Source organism: Opisthocomus hoazin, chromosome 2 (assembly GCF_030867145.1).
Source record: "Opisthocomus hoazin isolate bOpiHoa1 chromosome 2, bOpiHoa1.hap1, whole genome shotgun sequence".
Lineage (NCBI taxonomy): Eukaryota > Metazoa > Chordata > Aves > Opisthocomiformes > Opisthocomidae > Opisthocomus > Opisthocomus hoazin.
Window position 1 is genome coordinate 38,816,370 of NC_134415.1, and position 18,407 is coordinate 38,834,776.

General features: G+C 56.3%; 1 protein-coding gene across 3 annotated transcripts in view; it reads left to right on the forward strand.

Moving 5' to 3' along the window:
- The window catches only part of LOC104334355 (phosphofurin acidic cluster sorting protein 1-like), a 70,351-nt gene that overhangs the window by 51,070 nt on the left and 874 nt on the right, over positions 1–18,407 (forward strand). Inside the window, exons 3-24 of one of the 3 annotated variants that reach the window (XM_075413269.1) lie at positions 4,890–4,979; positions 5,352–5,477; positions 5,668–5,830; positions 5,988–6,079; positions 7,080–7,160; positions 7,953–8,012; positions 8,660–8,811; positions 12,909–13,002; positions 13,328–13,399; positions 13,689–13,819; positions 13,940–14,072; positions 14,197–14,301; positions 15,632–15,738; positions 15,996–16,150; positions 16,244–16,354; positions 16,442–16,544; positions 16,855–16,887; positions 17,236–17,278; positions 17,350–17,392; positions 17,503–17,644; positions 17,813–18,036; positions 18,228–18,341. In XM_075413269.1, the coding sequence (XP_075269384.1) occupies positions 4,890–4,979; positions 5,352–5,477; positions 5,668–5,830; positions 5,988–6,079; positions 7,080–7,160; positions 7,953–8,012; positions 8,660–8,811; positions 12,909–13,002; positions 13,328–13,399; positions 13,689–13,819; positions 13,940–14,072; positions 14,197–14,301; positions 15,632–15,738; positions 15,996–16,150; positions 16,244–16,354; positions 16,442–16,544; positions 16,855–16,887; positions 17,236–17,278; positions 17,350–17,392; positions 17,503–17,644; positions 17,813–18,036; positions 18,228–18,341 (2,374 nt within the window). The remainder of the gene's footprint in view (positions 1–4,889; positions 4,980–5,351; positions 5,478–5,667; positions 5,831–5,987; positions 6,080–7,079; positions 7,161–7,952; positions 8,013–8,659; positions 8,812–12,908; positions 13,003–13,327; positions 13,400–13,688; positions 13,820–13,939; positions 14,073–14,196; positions 14,302–15,631; positions 15,739–15,995; positions 16,151–16,243; positions 16,355–16,441; positions 16,545–16,854; positions 16,888–17,235; positions 17,279–17,349; positions 17,393–17,502; positions 17,645–17,812; positions 18,037–18,227; positions 18,342–18,407) is intronic. The other 2 variants (XM_075413270.1, XM_075413271.1) reach the window with 2 other exon arrangements.

The following is an 18,407-nucleotide window of genomic DNA, read 5'->3' on the forward strand; positions in this document are numbered from 1 at the left end:
GTTCAGTTCTGTCTTCTCTGCACCCTCCTGCTAAGTGTCTGTAGGCAGCAGTAGAATAACCCTCCACCCTCTCTTTTTCCAGCTGAACAAACCCAGCTCACTTGCTCTCTCCTGTCCTGTGCTCCAGCCCATGACCATCCTGATGTCTTCTGCTGGACTTGCTCCAGTCTGTCAATGTCTGTCTTGTACTGGGGAGCCCAAACCAGCTCTTGAATCCAGTTGTGGTGTCACCAGTGCTGAATAAAGGGGTGGAATCCCTTTTCTCTGCCTGCACATTTGCTGAGGCTGAGATGGGTGTCGTTGCTGCAACAGGGCATGCTGCCCATCTAGGAGTACCTTGATGTCCCTCCGGATCCCCTCTGTCCCTTTCTGTGGAGCCTGTTCGGCTGTCTGGGGTTCTTCCCAGGCAGCAAAGTCATGGGATGACCTAGGGAAGGACTTTGCTTTTGCTTTTATTGAACCTCGAGAGGTTTGTGTCAACCTTACTGGAAATCCCCAATTCTTCTGAACTCCCTGTTGCTGATAGGCGGGTAGTAGCCTCCAGGTGCAAGTTTCTAATCTGTTTAGTTGGAGCAATGCTAGGTTCTGCTGGGTCGTGGTTTGCTCCTGAAGGTGATCAGTGTTTCCTACGGGATATGTGCATGCTATCCATTTCATGAATCCTGGCGTACCTTGCAGGCTGAACTTGAGCTTTAGGTAGTGTCTCTACCTTGCTGTAAGGGCTGTACCTCAGGCATTTGCAGTACAATGTCTGGCCCTTTTTCTACCCCATGTCCCGAGTGCTACACTCCATGGTGCCCTGGGAGCTGGTCCTCTGAGCTGAAACGTTATGATCTCTTCCCTTCATGTGGTCCCACAGGCAAGATATCTCCTAGGGCTTGATCTCAGCCAGGTTGCAGCCTGAGAGGTCATTGTACCCATAAAGAACTGGCGCAGACCTAGAAAGTGCTGCTGTTTAGGGGTCTCTGAGCTCCGCTGCTGCTCCTTTATGCTTGGACTGTGATAATGAACCAGCCTTTGTCCCAGTCCTTGCAATGCCACATGGATGTGCACTGGTGTTTCACTGAGGGCCAGAACCAAGGACTGGAGCTGGGTGTGTAATTTCCATAATGGCAAAGGGCAGTAACACGCAGGACAACAATGTTTATGAAACCTTCACTCGCTGGACGCACCACCCAGGCTGTCCTCACCTTTCCTTTGCTGTAACTCTGTCCCCAGAAATAGCATCCTCAAGAAGAATAATTGCACCAGTATGTGTGGTTTGATGAAAGAACATGTCTTTGGTGGATAGTCTCTCTGAACAAACAGCACATGGTAAATGTGCTAAAGTAAATGGGCACTGTCATAGTGACCACCTGTCATCTCTTATTAAAGAAGAGTTCAGGAAGGAAAACGCAGTGCATTCTTGGCCAGGTAAGCTCACAGGTGGTGAAGGGGATGAGCTTCACCTCCTCTCTTCAGTTTTAGGAAGACCTTTCACAGGAAAGTCTCACTCCTGCTACAGTTCCTGGGATCAGTGGTGCAGATAGCTCAGGCTGGGCCTTCTGAAAACCAAGGAGAGTTTCACTAGAGCTTGTCTTTGCTGTGGTGTCAATGAGAACTGTAGTGCTGAATCACTGAAAAATGTGGAGGCCTTTCTTGCCTCCTCTCTATAAGTTGGTTGTTTTTTTTAGTCTTGCTAGCTTGGGTAACACCAGCAATGGAGGTGCAAGTAAGGCATTATATCAGTGCCACCCAGGTCTGCTGAACCCTGCTGAAGTTCCCATCAGCAAGCTTCCTTGGTGCTCGCTGGATGCAGAAACACGCCTGTGCCCATTGCTATTCTTTTTAATTGCAGAGGGATGTAGCTGTGGTCTCCTTTACGGTGCCACCTGTATGCTCCCGTCATGACTTCTGGGGCTGCTGTCCCATTTGCAGTGGAGATGAAGAGCTGGAGGCTCTAACTTCACCAAGGTTCTAACCTCACCTAACCTCAGCCACATCTAGGATTTGTCTAAGCTGCTGAAGGATCTCTGGCCATGGCCAACTTAGGATCCCGCTCGCCGTGATGTATGTCAGGATCAAGCTGAGAAGAGCATGGGGATGCAGCGAGGTCCTGGGAAGTGACAACGTATATGGGATGGGATTCCGTTCCTTTGGACTGCTGTGCCTGTTTGGTTAGCTCTGACCCATCTGCTCACCAGCCCACAGCTTAAATTAAGGAGTGGTCACAAAAGCAATTGTGTACCCTGTTGAAGTTTGCCGATGATACCAAACTGGTGGACGCTTCAGAAAAGAGAGCCACCGTGCAGGAAGACCTGGATAGGCTGGAAGAGTGGACTAACAAGAACTTTATGAAGTTCAGCAAAGACAAGTGTAAGGTCTTGCACCTGGAAAAACGTAATACAGAAGTGTGGCACAGGCTGGGGTCTACCTGGCTGGAGACCAGCTCTGTGGAATGGGGCCTGGGGTCCTGTTGGACAACAAGCTCAATATAAGTGAACAGTGTGCTGCTGTGGCAAAGAAAGCCAACAGGATACTGGGTTGCATCAACAAGGGTGTCACCAGCAGAGATAAAGAAATAATTATCCCACTCTACTTGGTGCTTGTCAGGCCACACCTGGAATATGGTGTTCAGTTTTGGTCCCTGCTGTACAAAAAAGATGTGGACAGGCTGGAGAGGGTCCAGAGAAGGGCCACAAAGATGATCAAAGTACTGGGAAGCCTGCCATATGAGGAAGGGCTGAGAGAACTGTGTTTGCTCAGCCTTGAGAAAAGAAGGCTTAGGGGAGACCTTACCACCATGTTTCAGTATTTAAAGGGTTCCTACAAAGAAGGTGGGGACTCCGTTTTTATGAGGAGTCACATGAAAAGATGAAGGGTAATGGGTACAAGTTACTCCTGGGGAGATTCCAACTGGACACGAGGAAAGTTTTTCACAACAACAATCAGCCATTGGAATAATCTCCCCAGAGAAGTAGAGGATTCCCCAATGTTGGAGAGTTTTAAAATTTGGCTGGATAGCGCAACGGGCCATCTTGTCTAGACCATGCTTTTGCCAAGAAAAGTTGGACCAGATGATCCTTGAAGTCCATTTCAACCTGGTATTCTAGGATTTAATGATAACTGTTTTGCAAGAACAGCTGTAATGGCCTACCCTGTTGCCTCCCGAGATAAATATCTCAGCTTGCTGGCCCATTCATAGGGAGGCAGGAGAGAGTGAAGAACCACCGTGGGCTATTTCATACTTGGAGCTGGTCCCACAGCCCTGCGGGGACACAACCAGTGGACATGGACCTTTTTAGGGTGGTCAGTGAGTTGTGCCACCCTGTGATCAAGAGAGCCTAGGGGGTGCAGACAGCATTTTTCATCGCCCAAGTCATTCAGTGTCTCTGTCAGCAGCTGTAGAGATAGTAAAGATAGGACAAAAGTACAGGAAAGAGTTTGAGTGGGCATGTGGTCAGAGTGCCTCTCTTGCTGACTCCTGGGGGGTCCGAAAAAACATCTGCAGGTGTGGAAAGATAAGGACTGTTGCCTGAGGAAAAGACTAGGAATCATAGAATCATGGAATGGTTTGGGTTGGAAGGGACCTTATAGATCATCTAGTTCCAACCCCCCTGCCATGGGCAGGGACACCTTCCACTAGACCAGGCTGCTCAAAGCCCCATCCAGCCTGGCCTTGAACACTGCCAGGGAGGGGGCAGCCACAGCTTCTCTGGGCAGCCTGTTCCAGTGCCTCACCACCATCATAGTAAAGAATTTCTTCCTCGTGTCTAATCTAAACCTACTCTCCTTCAGCTTGAAGCTATTATCCCTTGTCCTATCACTACATGCCCGTGTAAAAAGTCCCTCTCCAGCTTTCTTATAGGCCTTCTTCGAGTACTGGAAGACCGCAATAAGGTCTCCCTGGAGTCTTCTCTTCTCCAGGCTGAACAGCCCCAACTCTCTCAGCCTTTCCTCATAGGAGAGGTGCTCCACCCCTCTGATCATTTTTGTGGCCCTCCTCTGGACCCACTCCCAACAGGTCCATGTCTCTCCTGTGCTGAGGGCTCCAGAGCTGAACGCAGGACTCCAGGTGGGGTCTCACCAGAGTGGAGTAGAGGGGCAGAATCCCCCCCCTCGACCTGCTGGCCCCACTTCTTTTGATGTAGCCCAGGATACAGTTGGCCTTCTGGGCTGCGAGCGCACATTGCTGGGTCATGTTGAATTTCTTGTCAACCAGCGTTACGAAGTCCTTCTTCTCAGGGCTGCTCTCAGTCCATTCTCTGCCCAACCTGTATTTGTGCTTGGCATTGCCCTGACCCATGTGCAGGACCTTGCACTTCGTCTTGTTGAACTTCATGAGGTTCGCACAGGCCCACCTCTCAAGCCTGTGAGAGCTTTCTGAGAGGCAAGCAGATTCCCCTGGGAGATCCTGCCTTGGTCCCAGCAGAGCCATCCTGCCAGCTGTGCTTGGGCAGGGGTCTGCACTGGGTCCGTCTGCTGGGGGGCAGAGACATGCTCCAGGACCTGTCCATTTCCTGGCTGGGCGGTGTGTTGGGACCCTCTCCTTCCTCTGCTGGTGATGTATGCAGGGCTCCCTCTGGCTCTAGCAGTGTGCTCCCCCGCAGTGTGTGGTGGGCTCCAGGCGCAAAGAGCTGGGTTAGGCAGAGCAAGCTTGGGAAGAGCAAGTGCTCCCTGGCAAATGGGCAAGAAGAAGGGGCCTTTGGCAGCTCAGGAGAAACTGCAGGCTTTTGTGAAGAGGTGGTTGGTGTGTGTAAGGTGGCTCTGTGAGGTGGAACAGAACAGAGTGAAGGCACTGGCTCTTTGCTTGTGAGCTGTGAGCACCATTGACTTGTGTGTGTGGTGCAGTGGAGTCTGTGGCCAAGGCGGTCCGGCTTAGCTGCCTGAGTCTACCAATCTTCTTGTAGGGTTCAAAGCGAGTCCTGAGATCAAATGAATACATCCTCCCGCCTGGCGGCCTGATGGAAACCGAGCTGGAGCTGACCTTCTCACTGCAGGTACCTTGTGTGGCCTGGTCCCCTGGGCTTCCTGGCACTCCCCTTCCCTCGCATTTTTCGGCAAGCACAGCTTTGGGGGCTCAGTGTGAGGGGGGCAGCCTCTGAGGAGGGGCCTCCTGTGGTTGCCCACGCTCAGGTCATAACAGCACGGATTCTTGCTGCTGGCCAGCTGCTCCATTGCTCCAGGGGTTGTTTTGCTGGGCAGTGTGTATTTGGAGAATGATGTGGGATGCAGGTGGCCTTTGAGGGGCACCTCAAAGCTCAGAAGTTCAGACTGTGCTGTACGTCAGCACTGAGGATGAGTTTTCTACCTGTGTGTCACACTGAGCCCTGCCGTCATGCTGCCATCTTCCCTGTGCTTCCCTTCCCCAGTACCCACACTTCCTCAAGAGAGATGGCAACAAACTGCAGATCATGCTGCAGCGGAGGAAGAGATACAAGAACCGCACGATCCTGGGCTACAAGACCCTTGCAGTTGGCATCATTAACATGGCCGAGGTACAGGGTGCTGGGGGCAAAGGGGAGCTTCGCATGGCCTCCGTGTGCCAGCGCTGGGAAGCGAGCTGGGCTGGCTGGCGGGTGCTCGGTGCTGTGAGTGTTCTGGGTTGCTGGCTAGCTATGAGAGAGAGGGGGTGGGCTTCCAGCTGCCATTGTGTCACCCTGGCAAGGGGTTTGTCTGTCTGCCTAGGTGATGCAGCACCCGACGGATGGCGGGCAGCTTCTGGGCCTCCACAGCAACATGAAGGATGTGAGCATCCGAGTGGCTGAAATCAGCATCTACTCTTTGTCCAGTCAGCCCATTGACCACGAGGACGGGAACATCCCCTCAGGTCCTAAAATCAAAGCTTCAGGTGTGTTAGCACTCATCACAGACCTGAAGGCAAGCGTTTGGGACAGGGCATGAGTAACGGAGTGTGTCCCCAAGCGCCTGCCAGCAATACCAGTCATTTCACTGGAGCCATGACAGGCACCATGCTTAGCTGTGGCATTTGCATTGTCTGCTTTCAGATCGCTCCCCAGACATTGATAACTACTCCGAAGAAGAGGATGACAGCTTCTCCTCAGAGCAGGAAGCCAGCGATGATGCTGTGCAGGGTCAGGTAAGGGAGGTCTGTCAGGGTGGCTTATATCCTGGTCCTGTTTCTGGAGCAACAGTCAGGGGTTGAGGGTCCCGATCGCACTAAGCTCTTTCATCTCAGTTGTAAGCATTTGTCAGGGTTTCAGAGGGCAGAGAGCTAGAATACCTGACAGAAGGAAGAACTGTGGGCTGCTGTCAAGTCTATGGTGGGGCAAGGGACTTTGGAGAGCCATAGGTATCACCCATGTGTGCTTAGAGACGTCTGGTCTGCAGCACAAAACCCTGCTGAGGTCCCTCCACCTTGCACCAGATTCCCGTCTCCCTGTGATAACAGGCTGGAGGCTGCCCTCTCTCAGAGAGAGCAGAGCTTTTCGGAAGTACAATCTGGGTCTGAAAATGGTCAGAGGCAGCAGACCCATCCTAGCCCTGTGACGAGCTGCCACTGCTGTTTGCTGTCCTCTTGTTGTGGTGCCTACACTTCAGGCTGAAAAAGACTTGTGGTAGTGTGCTGGTCAAGCACAGGGACAAACTCCTCTTCAGGGTCCTCCACATTACCTGTCCCATCGTGCTGGGTTAACACATCAGGGCCCTGTTTACCTGGGAGCTGTGTGCATCATTGAGGCTGATCCCTGGAAGAACACTTTTTGTGAGCTCAGGTGCGCCCTCTGAGCTAACCCTAGAGAGGAGAGAGCAGGAGAACAACACATGGGTCACAGGGGGACTGGTCAGTGCAGAGAGAAGAGGTTTAGGTCACAGCTTGCAGAAAGCTGCTGTCTCTTCTCTGAATCTTGCTGGTGTATGTCCCCCAGGAGGGGCCTGGGGGCAAAGGCACAGGGGACAGTGCTAAGGAAGGAGAAGGACCTGCATGGAGAGAGGCAGGAGAACTGAGAAGCAAGACTTTGGGAGCAGAGTGGACCAAAGCTTTTCAAAACAGGGGGCAGGCATGGGGCAGAGGAGCTTCTAGGAGCTGCTGCGCCCTGCGCTCTGAGTTGCTCTGATGTGCTCTGACCTTTTGTCTGCAGGATCTGTTTGATGAAGAGGATGACTTGAGGAAAACCAAGAAGGCTAGGAGGAAAATGATCCGAACCACATCAATGACCAGAGTAACATCAGCATTTACAACGTGATGGAAGGGATTCACTCCCTCCCCTCCTTGCAGGGAGCAAGGAGGGTTTCGGGAGGGATTCTGGCACTGGTGCAGAGCCGGGGAGGGAGCCCTTGGCTCTGAGAAGAGGGGCCAAACCTCTTGTCCTTAATGAGTTAACTTGTTGCTCAGGGCTGTACCCCAGCTCATGGTCTGTACTGTGTTTAGCCTGGCTTCCCATCAGTGATGATCTGTGTGCAACACAGTTTTCGCTTGCTGCCATGACATGGTTCTTCTCTTTCCCTCCCTGAGGAACGGGAAGGCTGGCATGAGGAAGGGTGAGCCATTAGCAGCTCTTCTGCCTGTCAGCAGAAGGGGGGAGCTGCTCTGCCAGCCTCCTGCTCTCCAAGCATCTCCTCGTCCCCATCTGCTTCAGCCCTGCAGGTCCCTGGCACCTTCTTCCTGAGTTTGTTCCCCATCTTTTCTTGCTTGAAGGCAGCGTTCCTCAACCAGATGGTCTGGGGAGAAAGGGGATTTAAATGGAGAGAAAGTGCTGTTCCAGCCTGTAGCAGAGAGAGTCCTTTCGCCCTCCCTCATGCCTAGATACAGCGGCTTCTTGCAGAGTCCAGATTTAGTCCAAATCCTACAGCAAATTTAAAGAGCAAGGGAGATCATAGCTGACCTTGGGCCTGTGGGCCCAGAGAAGAGCCGACGGCATGTTAAAGAGAGTAACCATGGCCAGTACATTAGTCATCTTGGAACCTGCTTTGGTAGCTCTGCTGATCTTTTTAATTCCTTTGTTTTGTTTTAGCAACCGAACTTTAAGCAGAAATTTGTGGCTTTGCTGAAGAGGTTTAAAGTGACAGAGGAGGTAAGAAGCAGGAAGGCTGCCCCACGTGGCAGTGTCTCCTGCAGACGTGTAGGTGTCAGAGTGCTGGTTCCCACTCACTGGGAGCTCGAGGCATGAGCCACAGGTGCTCAGGGGTGTTACCAAAGGTGGTGTGAGATATGGCACAGACTGGAGCTTGGCTTTTCCAAAGCCTTCTGCTTCAGGAAGGCAACTGCGGGCCTCATGCTTAAATCACAACCACCTTCCTGTTGGGGAGGAGAACCAGGGGAAGAAGGGTGCTGTCATGCACTGGCTCTGCCCCAGGACCTGGCATGGCAGTGGCAAGCCTGTTCACGAGTGAGACAGCAGGCCAGCGTCAGCCTGGAGATAGCTGGTCTTGTCTGAGAGCCTGCACTGAGTGTGCAGCACAGTCCCTGGAGGACCTCCCAGGTGTCTTAACTCCCAGCGAGTATGATGGGTGTCTGAGACTCCTTCGGATGTCACACTCATGGCACCCTCCTTTGGCACGGTGGTAGTGTCACTTGCTTCTTCCACAGGCTGGATTTGGCTCCCTGAGGTGGGAACAGTGCCATGATGTGCCTCGTGGCCGGGAGGGAGTTTGTATGTCCCTGGCCTGGGATGCAGGTGACTCCGTATCTCTTCATTGCCCTCTGCGCTTGCTCCCACAGGTCCTGGACTCTGACCCTGTAGACCAGACCCAGGAGGTGGAGGAAGACCTGGGCTTGCTCTATGACAGCCTGGAAGAGTGCAACAACAGTGACAGTGGCCCGGAGATTGAGGACAATGAGAGTGTGCACAGTACACCCAAGCCCACCCTGAGGTAAGGGTTCCAGGGAGTCACAGGCTGACAGCGCAGTCTGTGGGACCTGGAGAAATGCCCTTTGACACTTTTCTGTTGCTCAGGCTAATGCAGGCGTTATCTTGTCTCCACTCCCATCACCATCTTCTGTTGGCACCACTGAGCTCCTCACGTGCATATTCTAATAAACTCAAACTTGCCCATTAAAACTGGCTTCCTTCACATTTAGTCTCATTTCATTTCCTGCTAGTCTGGCATCTGATGCTTGTTGATCTGCTGGAAGAGTACCTATTTAATCTAAGCCCCTGCTGCTCCCAGCTCTCGTATCTTTCTGCTGACAGTCCTGGACTTCTCAGGGCTCTCCATACGGAAGCATGCCTGTCGTTCGAGCACTTTTTGACTGCTTGGGCCAGTCCCTGTGTCCCTGTGAGATACGCATGCTGCGCTCCCACCCTTTGTGCAGACATGTGACTAGCAACCATCAGCGATGTTCCTCACCCCGTTCCCCAGGCACCCGGTGGCTTGACTTGCTCTGCTGAGCACTGCTGACTTAGCAGAGAGGTCTCCAGTGGACCATGCAGTGAAACCAGGCTTTTCTCCCACATGGTCTGCATTCACCTGGCCTCTCTGCTCATGGCTAGTCTGTCTCTGTGCTGTCCTTTTGAGAGCAAGTTGTCTTTTATTGTCTTTCTACTTGGCTGCCTCGGTGCGCTGGGTCTCTTCTAACCAAGCCAAGCTTACTTGTCATTGTTGTTTCTATAGTTTGGTTTTTAAATATAGTTTGGATTAGCTGGAATCCCTGCTGAAGGTACTTAGCAGGGGTGGCAGACTTGGTCTGCCACAAGCAAATTGTATGAAATTAAACCTGCTGGATTCAGGAATGCATGGGGCACTGGGGAAGAAACAGGAAGATGGCAGAAGTCATGTCTTCTACAAACCCACAAGTTGTCGTGAAGGAGACAGGAGGCACGTGGGCAAGGGGGAGCTGCTTGGGTGGTCTGCTTGTACTCCAAAAGGAGTTTCGCATGGTCTCTCATGAAAGGCTTTAAAGAAACAAAGGTTCTCTAGGAGAAAAAGGAAGGTCTTTTAGAGGTTAGATAATGGTTTGTGTAGGTAAACTGTGTAAAACTATGTAAACTGCAGATAAATAGGAAAGTCTATTGAGAGTATTTAAATATAAGACCCTGCTCTGGCTCTGCAAGTGCCTACTTACAAACATCTAGTCACTTGGAGAGCATCCTAGAGTAAGTGATGGTTTGTGCTTGTACTTGCCGTTACCATCTTCCTTGGGTGTTTGCTGCTGTCTCTGGCTGGACAGCCTGCTGGGCCCTGGGCTGTTTTTCAGCCTGCACGCAAAGTGTCCCTAGCCTGGTTTGCTCTCTAGTGCCTCAGTTTCTGGCAGTGCTGAATGTGTATCTCCTTGAATTCGCATTACTGGGTGTGTACTTCTGCTAAGGGGACGTGGAAGCCGGCTGCCGAGGTCCTTAGTTACTGACTGCATGGTTCCAAGGCCTTGCGTTGCCTTCTCAGCTGGTGATGACCTTCTAGCCCAGCCTGTAAATTCAAGATGTGATCCTCACGTTGAGTTTGTTTATTGTCATAGGCAGCCTTGCTAGACACTGGGAAGGTCTCTGTCGAGCAAGGGCATTAAGGTAGTCGTTAATGGTGAGCAGTGGCTGGTGCCCTGTATTGGGCCAGTGGTGATGGGAGCAGATAGCCATCCTTTTGATCGACCAGGGAGGCCACGCAGCTGTGGGCTGCTCCTGCACTGGGGTGAAACTGGAGCTAGAACTGAGGCTGTTAGGTAAGACCTCAACAGTCAGAGCCTTTGATTGAAGATCAGAGGTGAAGGAGCAAATGTCTCCAGAGGTGACTTGGAAAGCGAATGGGAAAGAGGAGGCTAATTCATTGAAAACAGAAGGAGGTTGTGCGGAAGGGCTGGAATTTACCTAAATCTCAACCTGCTGAGACTCGGACTCCGTCATGCCTATAGAAGAGCCTTTAAACTGCAGAACAGGGAAAGCGGAGAACTGCAGAAGAGCTCTGTGCTCAGTGTAACACATTCTCTGTGGATGAAAGCTTCTGAATTACAAGTGAGAGAGGGCAGAAACAGACACAGCTTCCATGAGGAACAGGGAGACAGCCCCATTTAAATGGGGCGTTGAGGGCCAGACCGTGTGTATACAATCTAGACACATCCAATGTCTGAGAAAAAAGAGGAGATGAAGATACCTTTTTGAGGTGCCAGGGGTATGTCACGTTGTGGTGGGATTACTGGGACAGTACAGAGGACTGTGGGAGATATGCTGATTGGGGGGTGAATTAGTAGAAAACTTACATATTTCTCTGGTTTGACTCTTAAGTTGTTAACATGGTCTGTATGGATTGAAATTGCTGGCTGAGAAAAGGCAAGTGCAGAGTAAGGACTGTACAGGGTGGTGAAAATGCCCGAGGTCCTGTAGCAGAGATTGGAGGGGTGGAGAGAGCAGAAATATGTTAATAACAGGAGACATCATTTATCCCTGTGTCACCTGGTAGAAACGTCCCACCCGGGCACAATGCCGACTCTAAACCTGTAGCTTGGGTAAACAAACATGTCGTGAAGCAGCTGGTTGCAGAGCCAGTGAGAGGAAGATCGAGCCTTGACTTCTCCCAGCCAGTGTACAAACACTGCTGCTGAAGAGCTGCTCTGTGGTGGGGACCATCGTTTACTGAGATGAAACGTCCCTGTAGGAGCAGTAAACGCAAAGAACCTGACAAACACTGTTGTGCCTGGCAGCGCAGCGTGCTGTATACAAGTGAGGAAACATGTTCAAAGGAAAGTAAAAGGAGCAGCCGGGATGTTCAGAGGTCTGTAGGTATCCTGTAGAAAGCTGCAGATGTATCCAGACGAGGACGATAGAAAGCAATGGAGACTCTGGCAGAGTCGTAAAACAGAAGAACTGCTCTATATCCAGTGCCTCTGTAGCCATCCTTGGAAGCCATCTGCACACCAGGCAGATCAGGAGAAACTTTTCATGGGAGTTAGTGAGCAAATGTCTACATCCAGCTTGGAGGGAAGCTGGCTCACATCTCCTGCAGGAAAGCCACACACTGCAGATGGGCTGCGATTGCTGCAAGGGTCCTGGGAAAGCTGACGGGTGAGATCCAGTGATAGAGCCTGCTTGTTTCCTAAAGACTGGCCTTTGAGCAGCCCACAGGATGTGGAGGGGGTCCTTGGCAAGTAAATAATGGGTGGAAAAAGGGGAAACAAAGGTCGAAGCTCTCACACTGTGATGGCAGAGACAGTCCTGCTGCCCCAAGGGTGTTCCTGTGTTGACCGTTGTGAGTTGGGAACAGGACCTTGGAGTTGCACTGTGCAGCTCTACCAAAACATCAGCTCAGAGATGTGAAAAAAGGCAAATTTAAGTGCTGGGGAATAAAACAGGACATTGCTGTGCTGCTACACGACCTCACATGTGATTCTGTGTGCAGTACTGTGGACTTCAGAGCCTCTGGAAAGGGGAAAGCAGAAAGGAGGGGGTGGAAGCTGCTGCTGTAAGTGAATGCAGCAGCAACAGTCAGAGGCAAGGAGCCCTCACTGGAAAAAGGGGAGGAGAAGGGAGAGCAGCAGAAATCACTGGAAGCCGTGGTGGTGTGGAGGGGGCAGAGAGGTTCAGCAGCACGCTGGAGTCGTGATGTTGACAGAGACCATGTACCAATGGGACGGGGCAAGGTGGCGGGTCCTCACCCTGCACTGCGGTGGCAGGGGATCAGCTGAGAGAGAAGTTGCTGCTGGCTAGGAGACAGGGACCCTGCCTCCACCGCACTGGGGTCACAGGTCCGGCCCTGTTGGTCTGGGGGGGCCCTGTCCTGTCCCTGCACCCAGCATCACTGCAGCAGACTGTGGTGCGGGGGGCTGTCAGTCTGCTGTTGGTCTGCTCCTAGGCTGTGAGTCGCTCGGACACTTCGGTGTCTGGCCCTGTGTCCCACTGGGGACCTCTCCACAGCGCTCTGTGCTTGGGACAGGCCGGCGGGGGCGTGCTGGGGTCACGGTGACTTTGTTCCTCTCTTATTCCTGCCTTTTTCTCTCCCGTCTGTCTGTCTGTCCGTCCGTTCGTCTGTCTGTTTCTCTGCAGGCGTTTCTTTGAGGGAGTCTCTCATTCTGGTTCCCAGACTGAGATCGGCAGTCTGCACAGCCAGAAAGGGCAGGATCAAGAGTCGGGCAGCCCTGTGAGTTACACCACCACCACCACCACCACCACCTCTTGCCCCCTTCCCTCCCCAGCCAGCCCAGCATCCCCGCAGTGCCTGCAGCTCCCTCTGCGACCACAGCTCCTGGCAGCACCTGCCTGGGGCTGCTCCTTCCCTTCTTTCCTCTTCTCTTTCCCAGTGCAGGCAGACAGGTAGCGATGGGGGGCACCCCCTGGGGCCGGTCCCAGGGGGACACCGGGCTCCCCTACGGGAGCATGTGTCGTGTGAGGCCAGGCGTGGGTCACTGGCAGCTGCCCTGCTCGGGGCGCTCTGGCCAGCTCTGACCCCGCTCCCTGTCCCCCAGGGCGAGGCGGACAAGCGGAAGCCGGGAGTGCTGCGACCGCAGGAAGAGCCAGGAGTGGAGGTCCCTGCAGTGGTGAGTCCAGGCGATGGGGTGTGGAGCCGGGCTGGGGCTTCCTCAGGCCCCACCTTGCTCACTGGGGTAGCCTGGGAGTGGGACTGGGGGGACAAGCAGACTGGGCTGGAGATCAGCAAGGGTGGAAGGAGGGTTAGGGTCTGCAGAAGATGCAGCCCAGCCCCCTCGAGGCCCTGCAGCCCTGGTTCTCCAGCGGGGCCACCAGGCCTGTCCTGGACGGGGGCACCCGTGGGTGTGGGAGCAGGGCAGGGAGAGCGGCGTGTGCGAAGTGACTGTGTGTGGCCCTCAGGAGCTGGCTGCAGAGGAGCCGTGCCCACGGCTGGCCCCCGCAGAGGCCGCCACGAGGGAGGGCAGTGTGGACAGGCTGGTCCAGCTGGGCCCCGGGACCAAAGCCGAGCTCCCTGGTGCTGTGTCCCCCAGGTAAGGAGGGTCCGCGCCCCGTGCCAGGCCTGGGAGGGCCCACGCTGGCTCCCTGGAGCGGGTGGGGGCTGGCGGAGGTGGGGTTTCCTCAGCAGTGTTGCTCCTCCTTCTTGCTCACAGCAAGGCAGAGAGCAAGCAGCTGTGGCGTCCCCGCAGCACCTCTGTGAAGGACCGGCAGAGCTCCAAGGGACAGGGTGGCCGCGCCAGCAGCCTGGACAGCGAGAGCTCTCCAGACTCATGGCACAGCACCCAGGTGAGGCCCTGGAAGCCGCCTCACCTGGAGGCTTCTCGCTCGAGACCCCTGCCAGGTCTTCGGCTGTGGGCAGAGCGCCCGAGGCAGCCAGCTGGGGTTAACCTTTGTGCTGGTGCTGTCATAGGTGCCCCGAAAGTCTGTTTACGATCAGCTGAACCAGATCCTGGTCTCAGACGAGCAGCTCCCCGAGAGCATTGTGCTGGTGAACGTCGCGGAGTGGCAGGGGCAGGTGAGCAGGCGCCACGGGAGCTGGACGTGCGGGGGGAGCAGAAGCGGGGTCCCAGGGCATTCTTCCAGCTGTGGCAGGGTGTCCTAGGGAAACTGGCACCAGCTGTGCCCACCTCTTCCCCAGTGTGGCTCTTTCTTCAGGGAGATGGTGCGTTAGCATGGTGCTGAGCTACACACGTGGGAGTCTGGTGTGCCTCCTCTGCCATGTGCCGCACACCAGCGCTGCTGGGTCCTCAGAGCACGATGCCCTGAGCAGTCCCAGAGAGGCTGGTTAGCGGACTGTGCCTTGTGCCCTCTCTGCTTGGTGCCAGCTCCCGGTGACCGCGCTGGTCTGAGCTTTGTTGGGTGCCCTGGCAGAGGTGCCAGACTCACTCTGCTGGCACCAGGCCCTGGGACGCAGCAGAGGTGCTGTGTCCCACTCAGAGACAGGAGAGCGCAGCCCGCTGCTCCCAGGGAGCGTGAACTGCACTGTCAGAGCTGGGGTCTCTGGGCAGGGAGGTGCGTGAGGCCTCATGCTGGTCACCCCCTCCATGTGAGGACGGGCTTAGCCCCTGACGAGCACCTCCCTCCCAGTGCACGGAGGAGGTGACTGCTGGGGGTGAGCAGGGCCACGTACGTGTGCACAGACATGCAAACAGCAGCTACAGCAGGACTGGTCAGACCCCTCTGGGATCCTGCAGCTACCTCTGACACGCAGAAACAGCACTGGAAAATCAAGGCAGGGTTTGTGGCAGAAGAAAGGGCTTCTCAGTGAGAGGTGGTGCAAGCCATGCATCCTTGGCGTGCTCCTGCTCTAGCTCTTGTCCTGATGGGGAAAAAAGGAGCAATGCCCAGTCCCAGACCCTGTCATGGCATCTTCTTAGGCCCCTTGTCTAGCAAAACTGCCAGGTTTGCCACTGTTCAGCTGCACACGGACACTTAAAGAGGCACGGAAGGATTTTGGAGTGCCGCAGGGGGAGAGAGCGAGGGAAGGGAGTGAGCAAAGGGGGATTTAGCCTAGAGCTGGGCCAGGCTGTGGGGTGGCAGGATTTAAATCGGAGGGTCTCTGGACCAAACCCTTTATCTCAAGGGACACAGCCTGGTCCTTGGGATGGTTTTGCCCTTGCCGTGGCAGGATGGTGACTGCTGTGCTGAAAGGCGAGCGCAGGGCCCTAGGGCAGCCAGACCCCTGACGCAGAGCTGGGAGGAGCGGGGTGCTGGGGTGTGCAACGGGGGGTGGCTGGATGGCTTCAGCCTCCCTGCACGGTGTGGGTGGGGACAGGGGACAGGGCATGCACGGGCTGGTGCTGTCCCCTGCAGGGTGCCTTAACCCGAGCTCTCTGCCTTGACAGTACGTGAGCGAGCAGCTCCAGGCGCACAAGCAGTTGGTCGTATCCACCTGCTCCGTGGCGGACATCCAGGCAGCCTTCAACACCACGGTCTCCCGCATCCAGCGATAGTGAGTACAGCTTGGCCTCAGCCTGGCATCTCCCTGTGACCACAGGGAGGGGCTGGCAAGGGCCCTGGCACCCCTAGGGCTCGTTAGGGCCCTTTGGGATTGTGGACACAACTGTGGGAGCCGGCGTAGGCCCTGGGGAAAGCGGGAGATCCCAGTGCTGGTTGCACCTGTGGCTGTGGCAGCAAGCTGGAAGCCCCGACCCACCCTGCTGAGCCACTGCGCCTCCCTCACGGTCCTCTTTTCTCTCCCTTCGGCAGCTGCAACTGTAACTCCCACATGCCTCCCCCGGTGAAGGTGGTGGTGGCAGGGGACCAGAGCTACCTGAGCGTTGTCCTCCGTTTCTTCGTGGAGCAGCTGGCCAGCAAGACACCCGACTGGCTCAACTACCTTCGCTTCCTGCTCGTGCCACTGGGTGAGAGCTGCCGTGAGCCCGGCCCCGGGGTTGTCCCCTTTCACCACCCCGGGCTCCCTGGCCTGGAGCCAACGTCGCCCTTCTCACGCACAGGCTCTCACCCTCTGGCCAAGTACCTGGCCTCGGTGGATAACAAATACAGCACTCTCTTCCTGGACACGGCATGGCGGGAGCTGTTCAGCAGGGCCGAGCCCCCCGTCGCGGGTGAGCAGCGGGGCAGGCCGGGGCCAGCGGTGCCCTGGAGGGGAGCCCAGCTGCCACCGAGGCCCTCACGACTCCTCTCGCCCGCAGACACGGTGGACATCGCAGGCCGCGTGGCCCAGTTCATCGCCGGAGCCAGCCTCTCTCACCAGCTCCCCATCTCTGAGGCCATGCTGACCTACAAGCAGAAGAGGTGAGCACGGCCCTGGGTCCTGCCTCATGCGGCCCCAGCCTGGGCTGCGCCCGGGGGAGAAGCAAGTGAAGCCCCGCGCTCTGCTCCTCCGGCGAGGTGCTGAGGGGAGCGGGGGTTCCACGGCGAGAGGCCAGCGGCGCTGTCCCCTGCCACCCCCCTCCGGCGGGCTGCGACGGCCCCGACGGCGGGGACTGGCTGCCAGGGCTGGGCTGGGCTGGGGGCCGTGAGCCGGCACCGTGCTGCCGGGGGTTGATGCTCGTGTTCCAGCTGCACTCTCACCTCTCCCTTCTCTTGGTTTCTGGCACGCAAGGAAGAGAAGTCTCTATTTTGATTTTTATATCAGGTATTGGCTTGTGCTTGCTGTGCCGCTGCCTGGCCCCCCCTCCCTCCCATGTGCGTCCGTCCCTCTTGCCGTGCAGAGGAGCCGTGGCCCCGCAGCGGGGCAGGGCTGCCCTCCCGCATGCAAGCCCCCTCCCAGCACCGCAGGGGCCGACCCCCTGCCTCCTTGTGTAGTGTGCCCTGTGCTGCCATGTCGGGGACAGGGGTCCCACGGGAGGGAGGGCAGAGGAGACGCTCCCAGCGGCCGCGAGCCAGCAGCGGCCCCTGCCAGCGTGGGGGTCCCTGGGCCACGAGGCTGGCCGCACGGCGCTCGGTACGCCCAGACCCTGACCAGTGTCTCTTCCTTGCGCAGCCCCGACGAGGACTCCTGCCAGAAGTTTGTACCCTTTGTGGGGGTGAGTGTGGTCGTGTTGGGGGGCCGGGGGGAGAGGGGCCAGGGGATCATCTGACGCGTCCATCCTCGCAGGTGGTGAAGGTGGGCCTGGTGGAGCAGTCCTTCAGCGCCTCCGGTGAGTCCCTGGGAGCCCACACTCCCTGGCTCCCTCCTCCGCTGCGGGGAGGCCCTTGCTGGTGTCCCCCCCCAGCTTCCCCCCCCCCGACTCACTCTCTTCCTCCCCAGTGGACTCGGATGATGCCACAGCCTGCACCCCCTCCCTGCTGAGCTCAGCACCGGCCGCCGGCGGAGCATCCCCCTACGGCAAGGAGACCGTGAGCACTCCACCGCCCTCCCCGTCCGTCAGCAGTGGCCTCTCGGGCGCTGGGTAAGGAGGCCCCTCTCCGCCTGAGGCAGCGGGTGCCGGGGGCAGGGGGGAGTTCGAGGCGTTCGCTGGGGAGGCTGCCACATCCCGGGGTTACCAGGCCGGGCCGCGGGGAGGGAGAGGAGCAATGCCAGCAGCCGTGTGCTCCATGGTGCTGCCCATCGCGTCCAGGTCGCTGAGCCCCGGGGTGGAGGTGATGGGCCTGCAGGTGGACTACTGGACAACGCAAGGGCCGGACAGGAAGAAGGAGGGGGAGAAGCGGGAGACGGGTATCAAGAACACACTCAAGAGCAACTTCCGCTCGCTCCAGGTCAGCCGCATCCCCGGCACAGGGGAGCTGGTGCCCCCCAGCACCATGGCCATGACCGTGGTCACCAAGGAGAAAAACAAGAAAGGTAACTGAGCCCACCCCAGGGTGCTCTCCAGCTGGGGGGGCCGCAGTCCCTTGCCACAAGGAGGGGGGAGCCCACAGGAGGGGCAGGGCTGAGACCCTGGCAGTGCAGCCAGCCCTGGGGTGAGGGCTCCCACCCAGGGCCAGCTGGGGACATCCTCACATTGGTCCTGTCTGTCTGTCCTCCGCCCCCAGTGATGTTTCTGAGCAAGAAACCCAAAGAGAAGGACCTGGAGCCCAAAAGCCAAGTCATCGAAGGGATCACACGCCTCATCTGCACAGCCAAGCACCAGAACACCATGCTGCGAGGTGAGGGGGGGCACAAGCCCCCCGGGGGCTGGGGGGGGCGGACGGAGCAGCGCAGGCTGCCGGGGG